General features: G+C 32.6%; 1 protein-coding gene across 2 annotated transcripts; it reads right to left on the bottom strand.

The window, feature by feature from the left end:
• On the bottom strand, positions 1–5,459 carry LOC113864775 (filament-like plant protein 4). Of its 2 annotated transcripts, none has more exons than XM_027498869.1 (6): positions 5,421–5,459; positions 4,387–4,488; positions 3,730–3,949; positions 1,219–3,631; positions 995–1,037; positions 1–809 (listed from the first exon to the last, which is right to left on the bottom strand). In XM_027498869.1, the coding sequence occupies exons 2-6, from the start codon at positions 4,480–4,482 to the stop codon at positions 348–350; spliced, it is 3,234 nt and encodes a 1,077-aa protein (XP_027354670.1). In that variant the 5' UTR covers positions 4,483–4,488; positions 5,421–5,459; the 3' UTR covers positions 1–347. The 2 variants fall into 2 exon arrangements, with proteins under 2 accessions (XP_027354670.1, XP_027354669.1); XM_027498868.1 differs by lacking the exon at positions 5,421–5,459 and adding an exon at positions 4,660–4,904.
• Positions 5,460–13,800: the final 8,341 nt, after the last annotated feature.

Raw genomic sequence — 13,800 nt, 5'->3', positions numbered from 1 at the left:
GTCGCAACCACTTGAACAATCTATTCATTCTTGTTCTTAAAAAATTGAAGGTTTGGCCATTTTTGTGAAGTACAAAATAATCAACACATCCCGTAAAACTTAAGAGACTATGTCAACGTTTATCGTTTGGTAGAGGGGGAAAATAATGAAAGGGAAAATAAAAAACCAACATATGGTACAACCATTACATACAAGAATCACCAGACACTCGAGGTATCCCCCTCCTTAGTTACACAAACCTCTCCCAAAACTCATTTCTGTCAAACATTAAAACGGTCTGGACCATAGTACTTTTCAAAATGTGGCTTCCTCGTCATGAATTAACATAGAGCCCGCAAGCTGCAAGCTCAATGAGTGGGTTTTCCTTTTGGTGAAAAGAATCTACTAAATCCCCGTGCATGTTTCTCAGGTGTAGTGGCAGAAGAAGCTGAAGAAGAGGCTGACTTGGTAGGCCTGTGTTTTGGTTTTGATTTTGGATGCTGTACTGGGGATCTGGCTGGAAGGGGCGTGGACTCATTATCTGACGGGCTAAATAAACTGTTGGAAAAATGCAAAGGGGACTCCGAACTCAATCTTTGCACAAAAGCAGAAGTAGCACCATCCATCTCCAACTGACCTAATTCTTGAAAATTTGTGCTACTAGTAGTAGGTTCATCTTCTGTGAAGCCTTCAACCTTTGGGTTTATCTTATTGTAAGATGCTTCAATTGGCTCAGTTTGAGGACGTAGAGCATTTAACTGCTTGCCCAGAAGAAATATGGTTTCCTGACATTCAGCCAGCTTTTCAGCAGCTGCTGCCAAATCTCTCTCCTACATTTACGATAGAAATATCTTAGATTTTCAACCCATCAAAAGAAAGTCCAGATTGAGATAAACATTATGATATTTTTAATTATCAAGAGAGCCTAAATTTTCCTAACTTGATATGTATTCAGCAATATGACATGCAAAATTCAACATGGTAATTTATATTCACAATGGAATTACAGCCTTACATTCGAAGTCTTGAGGTCATTATCAGCTGCTGAGCTCTCAATCCTAACAGACAGAGTAACACAAATCAGAATTAGAACCGGCAATAGAGATCTCCATAAGATTAAATATATGAAGCAATAATTTTCACAAAATTTTCCATTTCTGATAAACAAAACACAAATGCTGAAAATTTGTAATCAATATCCAGCAAGTAGAACCCAGATATTATTAGACGATGCCTAACCTTTGCAACTGCTCTTCAAGCTCTCTGCTCTTGGCCAAAGCAGCATCATGAGCCCTCTTTTCATCTTGAAGCTCATTCTCCAGAGTTTCTGTCTTGCATTGCAGACGGTTCAACTCAGTTTCAAACTCTTGGGCACGTGTTTCAAGTGTCTTGTAGGATTCTGCCATACACTTTAGCTGTGTCTCAGCCAAGCTGTTCGATCTTTGAGCAGAGGCCAATTGTGATTTAACTTCTGCTAGAAGTTGCTCAGTCTCTAGCAATTGAGACTTTGTTATTTCAAGATTTTCGGTACATTTTGAGAAATCAATTACTAGTTTTTCTTTCTCTAATTTCAATTCTTCAAATTCCTCCATTGACAGTTTGTGAGAGGCAGCATTCCCTTTATAGCCTGCGACCAAATTTCCATCGTCAGGAACCTCAAGATTAGAACATGGATTAAGCATATGGGAAGAACCATTTTGATATCTTTCTCCAGATGATTTGTCTTGAGCTAACTTGTTTTCAGGCAAAGCAATCTTATCTATGTAATCAGGACTGTTAGTTTCAGTTTCTGTACACTTGTAACCAAGGACATTAAATCTGAAATCACTTGCTTTAGCTAGGACATATGACAGGTCAAGAACAAACTGTAGTAAACTTGCATTGTTGCATAATACTTTATTAAATGTGACAGAGAACTCCTCAATCTTTTGCCTCATTTCATTTCCATCAGAAGATATGTCATGAAATGTTGTCGCTTCCTTTCCTAGGAACAATACAAAGTCATGAATTTGAGAAATTGCAGCTTCTAAATCTGAAGTTATCTGCACGTATTCTTTGGGTTGATGAGATGAAATTCTTTCATTTTCAAGATTTAAGCCAGCATCTTCAGGATTATCCCGCCTATCACATTTGGCATCAGAAGAATGGGCATCCACAGAGTGGTGGGGGGCAGTGTCATGTGAATCTTCAAGCACATGTTTAATATCCTCCACAATCTTCCCTATATCAGCATCCTTAGCTAAGGACTCAAAAACCATTAAAATTCTTGATCTAAGTTCTGTTAGTAACAAGCCACCAACATTGGTTTGGGGATCAGCTGCCAACATCAATGCACCAGAAGACACTTGACTTGGGAATGGATCTGAATTACCGTTCTTTTCATTGCCAGCACTAACTTCTGACACATCATTGGCGACAATGTCAGTAGCCTTATTGTTAGAAGAAATTAAAACAGCGGCTTCTACATTGGAAACATTTGACAAATGAGCCAACTTCTCCACCTCTAGAAAGTCATCCATTAGTTCCAACTTCTTAGTCGCTTCAGATTTGCTTGATTCCTCAGTGCACTTTTCTTTAGGAAATTGGGATAGCCCAGAGATCATTGCTGTAGACCAAGACTCGGCACAACTTCCTGCATCATCGTTTCCATCTTCAGACATGGAGACCAAGCTTGGTGCATTGCTTGCATTTTGACTATAAATGCTTTCATGAGTGATCTGGACAACGGACGTTGGAGATACTTTCAGCTGGTTACTTGTCTGAAGTTGTGCTTCCAAACTTTGAAGTTTGCTTAGTGTTTTAGCACACATACTCCTTGAGGCCTGCAATTCACTGTTGCGTTTAGCCAAAGCTTCTTTCAGCATCTTTGTTTCTTCTTCCATTGCCAGTAAACGTTCTGTAAGAAATTCACTCTCCTTCTGGAATTTCTGCACATTTTCCAGGGTAAAATCAGGTAACGGAGACAAATTAGGGGTAGCAGGCTTCACAGGAGACTTCCTTAATCGACTTTCTCCATAATCTCGACCAAGGTTTTCAACTTCTAGCTTCATTTGTGCAAGTGCAGCAGGACCAGGTAACTTTTTCCTCACAAGACCACGTAATCTTTGGCACTCAGCCTCTAACTTAGCAATTTTTTTTACACCCTCCGTATGCTGCTTGTTAGCAGCTTCTGCAGATCTCATACTCATGTTTTTTTCTTCATTGCGAATTTCAAGCTCTTTGGAAACAACATGAAGTTCATATTTAAGTGAATTATTTTCCCTTTCACATGATTCTATGTTGCTCTTAAGAAGCTCAATTTCAGCCTCAGCATGAGCTTTTTCTTCGCCCAATTTGATTAGCATGTTAGAGCGCTCCTGCAACGACCTTGACAAAGCCCCACTTTCCGCAGTTGACCTAAGAAGTTCCTGTTCAAAGTTAACTATCTTTGCCTCAAGTTCTCCCTTAATCTTGTCCAATTGCTTGGTTTTCGAGAGAGCAACTTCCTGTATTTTTTGTTCATGTTCTTCCTTAAGGTTTCGTATCTGTCGCATACACTCTTTAAGAGCACCATCTAAATGAGTTGCACGATCATCAGCAGTGAGTTTTAGAAGAGTGACAGATTCTAGATGGTTCTTCAATGCCAAAGCTTCAGCTTCAGCCTTTTCCCAACCTGCAGAGTTTCAAAAGAATTCCAAGAACAGTGAGAAGCAATTCATAGTAAGGCAGGCTTCAGCATGTTTAAGGTGGTAAAATCATGAAGCATTGTACCTGATACAGCTTCTTCAGCTACCTTAGCATGTTGTTTAACCATGCTTTCCTTTGTATTGATCTCAGAGTTTGCTGCAGATAGCTTTTCATTCATTTCCTTGATCTCATCCTCTAGTGTCTGAACTTTTTCCTCATATGTCTTCACTTGATCCTCCAAGCCAGACAAATGTGAATAGGATTCCACAGAGATTTGAATATAGTTTCGTTTCTTGTTGTTATCCTGTTTCCATAAGTGAACCAACAAAAAGCTGTTAACATAATCACGTTGTTGAATCAACAAAGCCAAGAATTAGAGAGTACTAGTCGTTTAAAGTTATCAATACATGTTTTAGTTCCACACATAGAAAGGAGGAGAACCACAGTTTTTATTCTAAGAAACTACAGCGCATAAATAATTTAGTGAAAGAGTAAAAACAAGCTTAACAATATGCAAAGAACAAATTTTGAATTAATAAAATGATATTGAATGGGAAACTTGCAGGAGATGTGAATCAAAATTAACAATAAAAATATTAATCATGAGCAGATCACATGCAAAGTGGCAAAAACTATAGATATTAAAAAATTAGTAAAGCAATCAGACTCGGCCATATTTTCGAAGTACGCAAAAACTCGCACACGTTTCTAGTGCACAACTGAAAATGCCAACAAATATACCTGGTTGGAAGCATCGGAGGAGTCCAATGCAGTAGCTGCTTTCTCAAGCACAGTCTTCTCTGACGATTTTTTCTTCCAAGGCCAGCGTCGATCCATCAGAAACTATAAAAACCGCGTACAATTAAATATACAATAATCGAACTCTTACTACCACATGAACGACTCTATTTTATTCCCTCCTCAATTGTATTCTAATGACAATAAGAGTACAAAATTCCTGGACAACTTAGAAATGAGAATGGCTATGCCTTCTAGTCTTTTGGTAAACGTAACTGTTGGCGGTAACATGAAGATTGAGTTGAAGCAAGGGTTTTCTTCTGGATTCAGCCAAATTTACTATATTGGTGAAATGCATTGAAGCAGGTGTGGTACAGTACTAGCAGCACTGCCAGTGAAAGATATCACGTTTTATTTATGTAACCGCGATCTCCGAGATCTAACAACCGCACTTCTCTTATGCGTAGCAACGCAACGCATGCTATAAATTATCAAAAAGTTTTATATTCTTTTCTCTCCACTGCACTCAACTCACTGCTCAAACTTCACACAAAAGCAAGTAAGTGCCTTCTTTCTTTCTTTTTATTATTTTTTCAGAAAATGAGAAGGAAAAAAAAGATAAAAAGTGAGCTTTCGTAATGATTATTTATTATTGCTAACCGTCTTTATCGCTAAAATTAGATCCAAATTAACGAGAGAGTGGAAATCTGGTATGATTAGGAGCACCGGAACTAATCTAGGGAAAATTATTCCAAAATGTTAGGGAATGAATGGTTTCTAATTTAAAAAAGCAGCAACTATTGTCACCGACAAAAAAATGAAAAAGAAAAAGTGCTCCATGACGAGGAATCCAAAGAAGACTGAAATGAAAAAAAAATTAAAAAATAAAAACAGATATTTTTAGCAAGCAGTTTCAGTTTAACTGTTTCAAGTCCGAAATATTCAGCGAACAAAAGAATGTGAATGATTCAGGGAAGAGGAAACAGTCAGAGAGTAGAACCACGATTGAGAAGGAAAAGGGAGAGAAATAAACTTACCGAGGAGGAAAAAGAAAATGCAAGCGAAGATAATGCGAAGCGTGAAGAGTAGTTATCAAGAGAGAGAGAGAGGGGGGGGGGGCGGTGGTGGTGGCAGCCCAGAGGTAGTAGTGCGGTAGTGCGTTCTCTTGAAACTTAAAAGCAGAATGTTGGAGGGGATACAAAAACCATTTTTATTTTTTTATTTTATATTTTTTTTTCTGCGAATTAAATACTCATCGATGCTTGTTCTACAATTCTTGATTAACGAATAAAATTTTAAAGCAAAAATGAAAAGGTTAGTGGTAGTTTGACGTAATTGACCTTTGGTGATACTAAGAAAGGTTTGTGTCAGAAGCAAGCAAGCATCTGAGCTGTATCCGATTTTGGAAAAGGAAAGTGGTGCCATTGTTTTTCTTTTTCTTTTGGATTGGTAAGTATAAATAATAATGCTTTAGGGGATTATTATTTAATTTAAGTAATAAGTATTTAACTTGCATTGGAGACAAAGTGCGATTGCTACGACGTTGGACCACTCACACTGGCATTCTACTCTCTACAGCTCACAAATTTGGTGTGTAGCTGCATGACACATGACTTGGCGCCTTTGCAAGTGCTTCCCCACTGCCCCATGCAACAAGTCATTCTGCTGTTATAAAGCCAAAACCGTTACTGTACTCGTGCTTAGTCATTAATTTACTTCATCTTTTTTTCATATTATTTTAAATTATTTATTTTTATTAATCTTTTATACAATATTATTATTTATTATACATTTTATATTATTAAAATATTTATTCATTGTTATATAAATAAATATATTCAGTGTTTAATTTAAATTTTATACTTGTTAGTTTTTTAAATTAATTTTGAAAATTTATTAATTATAACAAAATTAGAAAGGAGTAGTTGCTTTTCAATGGGTATGCGACCCTAGACGAAGCCGAAGGCACTAAAGCAATTAGTTGGAATGTAATTACACCTAAAGTTTGTTTTTGTCACATTCTCTGCATTTAAAATGTCTTGAATCGTCTTTGTAGCTATGTTTTTCGCCCCTCCATAAAAAATTTAGGGGGCGCAGAGGTTACACGAACGTATTTTTCAAAAACATTTATTTTGTTATATTCAATAAAATTGGCTAAAAAATTATAATTTATAACTCATAACTAACTAATTAAAGTGAAATAATAAAATTAGCTGAATCTATCAAATGACCAAAAAATTGTTAAGGTTGTTTTGTACAAATACAATTTGTTTAAAAGATTAAATAAAAAATATATAAAAAATGTTCAATAAGCTGAACATTACTTAAATTTATTTTTTTATTAATTAGCTTTAAAATATTATAAATTCACTTTTCATATATTTTTAATGTGCGCTCAACGAAATATGTTAAGAAATATTAAATACGTTTTATTAAATATTTTTAATTAGTATAAAAGTATACATTACATATTTTATAATTTTAAAATAATAAATATATCCACCTTTAATAAAAAAAAACTTTTTTTATTTTTTAACCCGTATCATTAGATATTTTTATTTATTAAATTTTTTTATTAATTTACTACAAATTTAAAATTTTAAACAAAACCTAATTGAATATTTAATTTATTTTGAAATTACATAACATATATTAATTCTTTATACAATTTTTTGATATACTTTTTTTAAAATAATTTTTTATTTTACTCTATTTAATTTATTTAATCCATTAAAATATTGTTACATATCAATTTTTGGTTGAATTATATATAGAAGGATTGAAGATTTTAATCTATACAAAAATTAGAAATTACATTTTACTAATATTTAGTAATAAATAATTTAAAAATATAATTAATTTATGAAATAAGTATTATGACTGTTTTTAAATAGACTCGTCATAAAAAATAAATCTTGCAAAAATTCCTGAAATCCTTAATCGTTAGTATTGCAAAAGGAAAAAGGCGAAAAGCGATACATGAAATAAACGAAGGGGACGCGGGATCCGATGAGTAAAGTGGAAACTTGAGAATGAGGTTACAGAGGTTGTCCCCACTTCCCCACACCACTGCCCTTCTCTGCACCGTGGGGCCTCTTTACCCCCCTTCACCTTGCGATTGCGAGCACGCGCCATCTAAAGCAATTACTACAAGTGTAAATAAGCTAAATTATTATAAATTATACGATAAATATTTAATTAAGCATGCCAATTTTAATAAAATAAATAAGTTTTATTTTTATGTATAACCAAAAAAGTATTAATTTTAGACAAGAAAAGGTGTTATAGTTAAAAAAAATGATCGTGACTTAATCTTTAAAGTAAAACATTCTTTTATCTTATTATATTTTCATGCTTTTACTTCACCTTTTCACAAGAAATTATCTATTAAGTATTAAATTAATAGAGAGCACAAGCGTGAATGGGTTTGTCTCCCTCTTCTACGAGTCCTTGCTGCAACTCCATTAGGGAAATTTCTCTCCTATGGAGCCGAGTTTGGAAGGCTGTGATCTTGCAGTTTATAAAAGTTTTGGTCTCAAAATATCTACTCATAGATTGCTATCAGCATTGAAGGTGCAACACTTTCCTTTTTGTTTTCACTCTCCTGTGGATTTAGCGTTGCTGTAATAATAACATACTTAACATGAACAAGTGGAGCTCACATTTTATCCTTATAAATATTACATTTTACTGTAAGAACGGTACCTGATTTCGTATAGCTGTTTCTTCTCTTTTTGTCGATTTTATTTTAACTATAAAATAAAATAATAAAATTGTTAGATTGAAGAATATCTATCACAATAAGTATCAGAGAACATATCTATTTTTATAATTTCCGTTTAAAGGAGCTATAAAAATAGTTTATAATAATTATATCTTTAAATTTATTTCAATAAGTTATTTAGTATAAACTTTTATAATAAGTTTTTTAGTATGTTTAAAAGATATATAATTAATATGCAATACAAGTTTTCATGTAATGAGAATTTATTAAATAAAGAAAATATTTGTTCTATGAATATAAATGTATTTAATACTTGTTTTAAATGATTAAAATATTAAATAAAATATTAAATATTTCTTAATTAATAATTTAATATTACAAAAACACTTCTTAATAACAATCTAATAAAACAAAGGTCGACTTTTTATCACAATAAAATGATATACGTGTATATGTATATGTATTTTTTATTTAAATAATTTTATTAAATTTTATCAAATATCCTAACTGTTTTTTTAACTGTATCACAGTGTTCAATCATTTGAAAGTGGCAACCTACCGTAGAGCACTGCCTACTGCTCCCTGTGCATGGCAGATTGATCACTAAAATATAACATAATAATTATTTTTAAATTAAATAAAAAATTATATTTAACCACATGTTTTTGACCTTTTTGTCCTAAAAAATATAAGAAATATTTTTAAAAGTTAAGGTAATGTCTTCAATAGTGTTTTGAATACGCTAAATAAATTTTATATTTTTAGGATAATGAATTTATTATTAGCTGTAATGTCTCATAATCACTGATTAGCCAATAACTAGTGCTGCTGCGCAAAAATAATGAATACTAACTAGTATAATAAAATATTTTTTATTAAAAATATGAATACATTTAAAAAAAAATGAAACATAAACATAATTTTTAATAAAAATATTTATTAATTTTTAATTTGTGTTAGAGCATTGATAGTAAGACTGTTCAATTATAACCACAAATTTTTTTAGAACATTTATAATTTTTGCCCTCGGAGTACGTCATGCACAAAACAAAAGTAACATTTACCTTAATATGATTCCGTGAAGAACGTTGATTTTATTAAGAAATGCCAAGAGATATATGTAAAATTGACTCCAGCTCTAAATAGCTATTTGGTCTATTCACCCAATGGTGAATGGGCACCTTAATGAAATATTAATTGCTACGTGTTAACCAAAGTTGGATGCAATGAATTCTACACGTATTAATTACAGTCATTTTTTTGTGCCTTCTTCCAATGACCCCTTATTGGCGTTATAATTTAGAGAACCTTCCCCTGCAAATTATTTATGGGCTCTAAAGTCGTATTCTCTCCTAACATCTATTCCTCTCTGTTTCTTTAAGGAAAATGGTTAGTTCTAAATGTATTGTTATCATCATTGAATGAAGTGTCGAGAAGTTGAAACACTGCTTAAGAAGAGAAGGCTTGAAATGATATCACCACACATAAAGAAGGAAAAAGAACTGGCGGTGAAGTAAACAAGCTAACAACCAGATTAGAAGCGTAACTATGATCCACTAGACCTGTAATTAAACCCATTTGTCAAAATCAATAACCTTTTTCATAATGAAAGTAAACGGATATTATTTTCAGTCACCCACACACCAAGACGTTTGCGTGGAATGGAACAAGAGCAATCTTATGATTCTTATCCTAGCCGTACATTTGTCTACAATCAAGATGGATGGAGACCCACCATGCATGGGTCATGAGTGGTGGGTCCCCATTCCCAACCCAAGTGGCTCAAATTCGATCATTTCCTGTTTATAAATTCCCCCGTTTCTCTTCATGTTATTTTGACTTTCATTGTTTGTCTTTTATAATCATTTTAAGTATTGATTAGAGAAACAAACAATACGAGATCGGGGGATCCTCCACACCCGAAATAATTCCAAGACATCAACATCATATCGATCACAGCATAACAATAACATAATTACTCTTTGCAATCATTAGAATTACTAGTAGGATTATGCATAGATGGAGATATTCCAATTAATAAGAAGCTCGAAGCTACTTGCAGCACCGGCCAGGATTTTGAATGGTAGAAAAAAATTTGTCCAAACTGTACTAAAGTATAAAATGAACCGTTTATTTTCCACCGCTTCGCCTAATTTTGTACACAAGGTAGGGCTGCACACGGTTGAGACATATTAACGATGGGTTGAACTAAAACAAAGACCAAAACTGGGAGTGATCCTCGTACCAGTCAAAGAAGAGTATGTTGGCTGATGGACATGGAGATGATAGAAGTATAAATTGGTTTGGCTGGGGGCATTTATTAGCTGTTATGTGAGGAGGTTAACTTAGAAATTATAATATATGATGTTAACCACCAAGTATACACCTTACTTCATAATCCTCTCCGTAGGAAAAGAATCTCCTCATGTTTAAAATCGAACGTAAGGTTCATGTTGGTGTAATTTTATACGTTTGCTTAAGTTTCGCTTAAGCAAAATTATAAAATTACACCAACATACAACTTTTAGTTAACTTATTAACTAATTTTATCAATCAAACTATCTAATTGAAATGTCGATCTGAATGAATAAATCATTTTAAAATTTTTTATATTGTATGATGTATTTTTAAAATGTAAATATTTTAATAGTGCAAGTCTAGAGTCGTGAAGTTATATCTGTGTGTCGATAAAAAGGGAGAGGGGGGGAAGTGTTCTCTTTTTAAGCCTTTTCAGGTGCTTCTGAAAGCCCATTTGGTCCATTCCTGCTACTTTCATCGTGGGTAACTAAAATATTGCTCTAATCATATTACTGTTCCGGAGTCTAGTGTGGTCCAAAAGCTCGAGAAGCAAATTATTGCACCCCGAATGATAAATACGGCTATGTTTTGGGCTTTTCAAGTTAATGACAAACGTTTACGACCCAAAAGCAAATCAAGATGTTCGTGTTGCTTAACCCAAATAAATAATTGGCCTAACAAAAACTTCAAATAAATAAATAAAAGAGTGAAAGTAGTATTTAGCCCTAATAGTAAATAGATAAAAAAAAACGACCCTATAGACTAAACAACTCTTTTAACCTCAAAACTGGCAACTTTTTAAAATTAAAACGAGTTCTTAATTTTACAAATCTTACCTTAAAATTTTTATAGTTTTTCATTTTTAAATGTTAATACTAATTTTTACATTTCAAATAACTTTCTATTACCTAATTCAAACTTGTTCAGTGTCAGTGGTAAAGGCAATTAATTATGGAAATGAGGAGGCAACAGCGACCTGAAAATTGTAAATCTTGTTAGATGAAGAGGATAAAAATTAACATAATAATACTAACAGTGTCAGCAAAACTTTAAATTTTTATTTATTTATTTTTTGTATATCTTGTTATATTATATGAAAAGGATTCAACCTTTTTTTTTAAAGTAAAAAAATATTTAAAATGAGAAAATAATCGTACATTTATCATTATTTTACAAATAATTAAATTGAAAACATTTAAATTCAAAACAATAAAAATATGTCCTTACTTCTTCGCTTCAAACGCTTATTTAAAGATACCAGGTCACATGAAAAAACAGTGTTGCGGGGCAAAAGAAAAGGAAAGATGACATTTAGCTTGATGAAGTTGCGACACTTTTACCTTCTAAAACTTTGTAATCCAAAGAGAGAACGTAAACAAATTCAGAGCTTCATTTTTCTTTTTAAAATGGTACGTCTGTAAAACTCGTTCAGGCAATATGCAATATCGTTTTCACTCCGATTGAAGAACTGCACCGTATTTTTTCCCCTCTCTCATTGATCTATATCGGATTTTTTTTCGGCATCTAGGGATTTTCCCCCACCAAAGATATTGTTTTCTCCATGAAAACTAATTTCTTTCCAAACATATTTGAAATTTTGAGCAGTTTGATTATTAATCTAGTGTGCTGGACTTTATTAGTATCTGTGCTGTTTTACATTTTTTTTTTTAGGGTACAAAATGGCGGAACTAAGAAACACTTTGCTACAGTTTTGGCTATGGAATACGAAGATTACATCACACACCACTTTTTTTTTCCTTCTAAATTTGGCAAAATTTCAACTTTGTTGAGCTTTCTTCTCGTCACGAACACATAGGAGAGCTTTCGTTTGCCAAATGTGGTGTTTGATTACTAGATCTCACATGTGACTCAACCAGGAGGAGGAAAAAATTTGCATGTGTGTACCATTATACCTTGTAAGATATTATTCGGACAAAGTCATGTGCAACATCTGAAATTTCATCATTTATAGAGGAAAAGGAAAAGCATGCATAACTTGCACCATACAGTACTCAGTTATATACTACCTCTCGTCAATTTATTCTGACTTTTCAACGTTGAAGAGATGAAAACATTATTTAAATAACTATTTTTTAACTAGACTATGAATACATTTTATGGAAGGCAATATTGTTTGGATTTAAAATATTCACTAAATGATGAGACTACCTATTCTAGTGGATTTGTTAAGGGCATTGTTCCATAAACTTAATTTAATTTCTCGACAGTATTAAATATTTAGTAATTCAATTATATAAAATGTTGTCTAACCTTAGTCTGTTCTGAAATTTTTGACCAGTTCATGCTGTGGCTAGCGAAATTCATTGTAAATTGTATACAGCAAGCTTCTCTTTGACCGTGCTGATCTGTGAATCTTGACTTAATTCAGTGTTTGTGAATAGGTTTATCGCTATGGAACGCTTGAAACCAAGACACCAACATGGTTCATAAGAAAGCCAACACGTCAGTATCAGTCCCATAACCATGTCTAATTTTCTCATCAGAATATGATAAAGCCGCAAAAAATCACGTGGCTACTCCTCAAACTGAATAAAGACTCTTAGACATTTGACAGGCACGCAATAAATCGAAATGGCAATTGGAATTTGGAAACCACTCACAATTCATTTGTCGCACACTCTGCTATCCAAAGCTTTCAAAATAATATGAAAATATTGCTGATCACTACGAATTAAGGCATATTTGATTAATGTTTTGAAAACAGTTTTCTGTTAAAAAACTGTTTTCAAAATAATAATCAAACATATCCTTAATGTTTTCTTTTCCGTTTTTTTTTATGTATATTTAATAAAATAAAATTTAATTGAATTAAAATTTGTATAAATTTTAATAAGAAAGTATATTTTATGCATATTTAATAATAAAAAGTGTATTACTTTTGTAAAGTAAGTATTGAATAAAAAGGGATATACATTTATCGTCATAGAAACATTTTAAAAAATATTTTTGTTTGATAATTAAAAATATTTATAAAAATAAAGAGGATATTTAGAATTGTTCTTATCTTAAAACATATTCACTTTACAAAGTCTTTTAATTTTTTGTTTAAATTTAAGAAGCTACACTGACACGAAACACTCTATATCCAGGAAAAAAGTTTGTTTAGCGAATTATATTTACATTTAAATTCATTATAACAGATTTAAATTAACTAGCTTGTAGGAATAAAAGAATGTGGTTAGCAAAGTGTGGACGTGCCTAGCACATATTATGTTAACCTTTTCTTTTCCCTTTTGTTTGGACATGATGTTAGTACTTTCCTTTTTTAATTCTGCCTGACAGCCTAGTCCAGTGTCATTGATTATAATTATTTTTTGGAAAAAAAAATAGTAAGACGTGTATTCCAGCATTGGCTTAATTAAGAACTGAGACAC

This window comes from Abrus precatorius, unplaced genomic scaffold (assembly GCF_003935025.1).
Source record: "Abrus precatorius isolate BTA unplaced genomic scaffold, Abrus_2018 Scaffold4, whole genome shotgun sequence".
NCBI classification, from domain to species: Eukaryota; Viridiplantae; Streptophyta; class Magnoliopsida; order Fabales; family Fabaceae; genus Abrus; species Abrus precatorius.
Note: the sequence above shows the minus strand (reverse complement) of the source record. Positions and strands in the feature narration are given on the sequence as shown.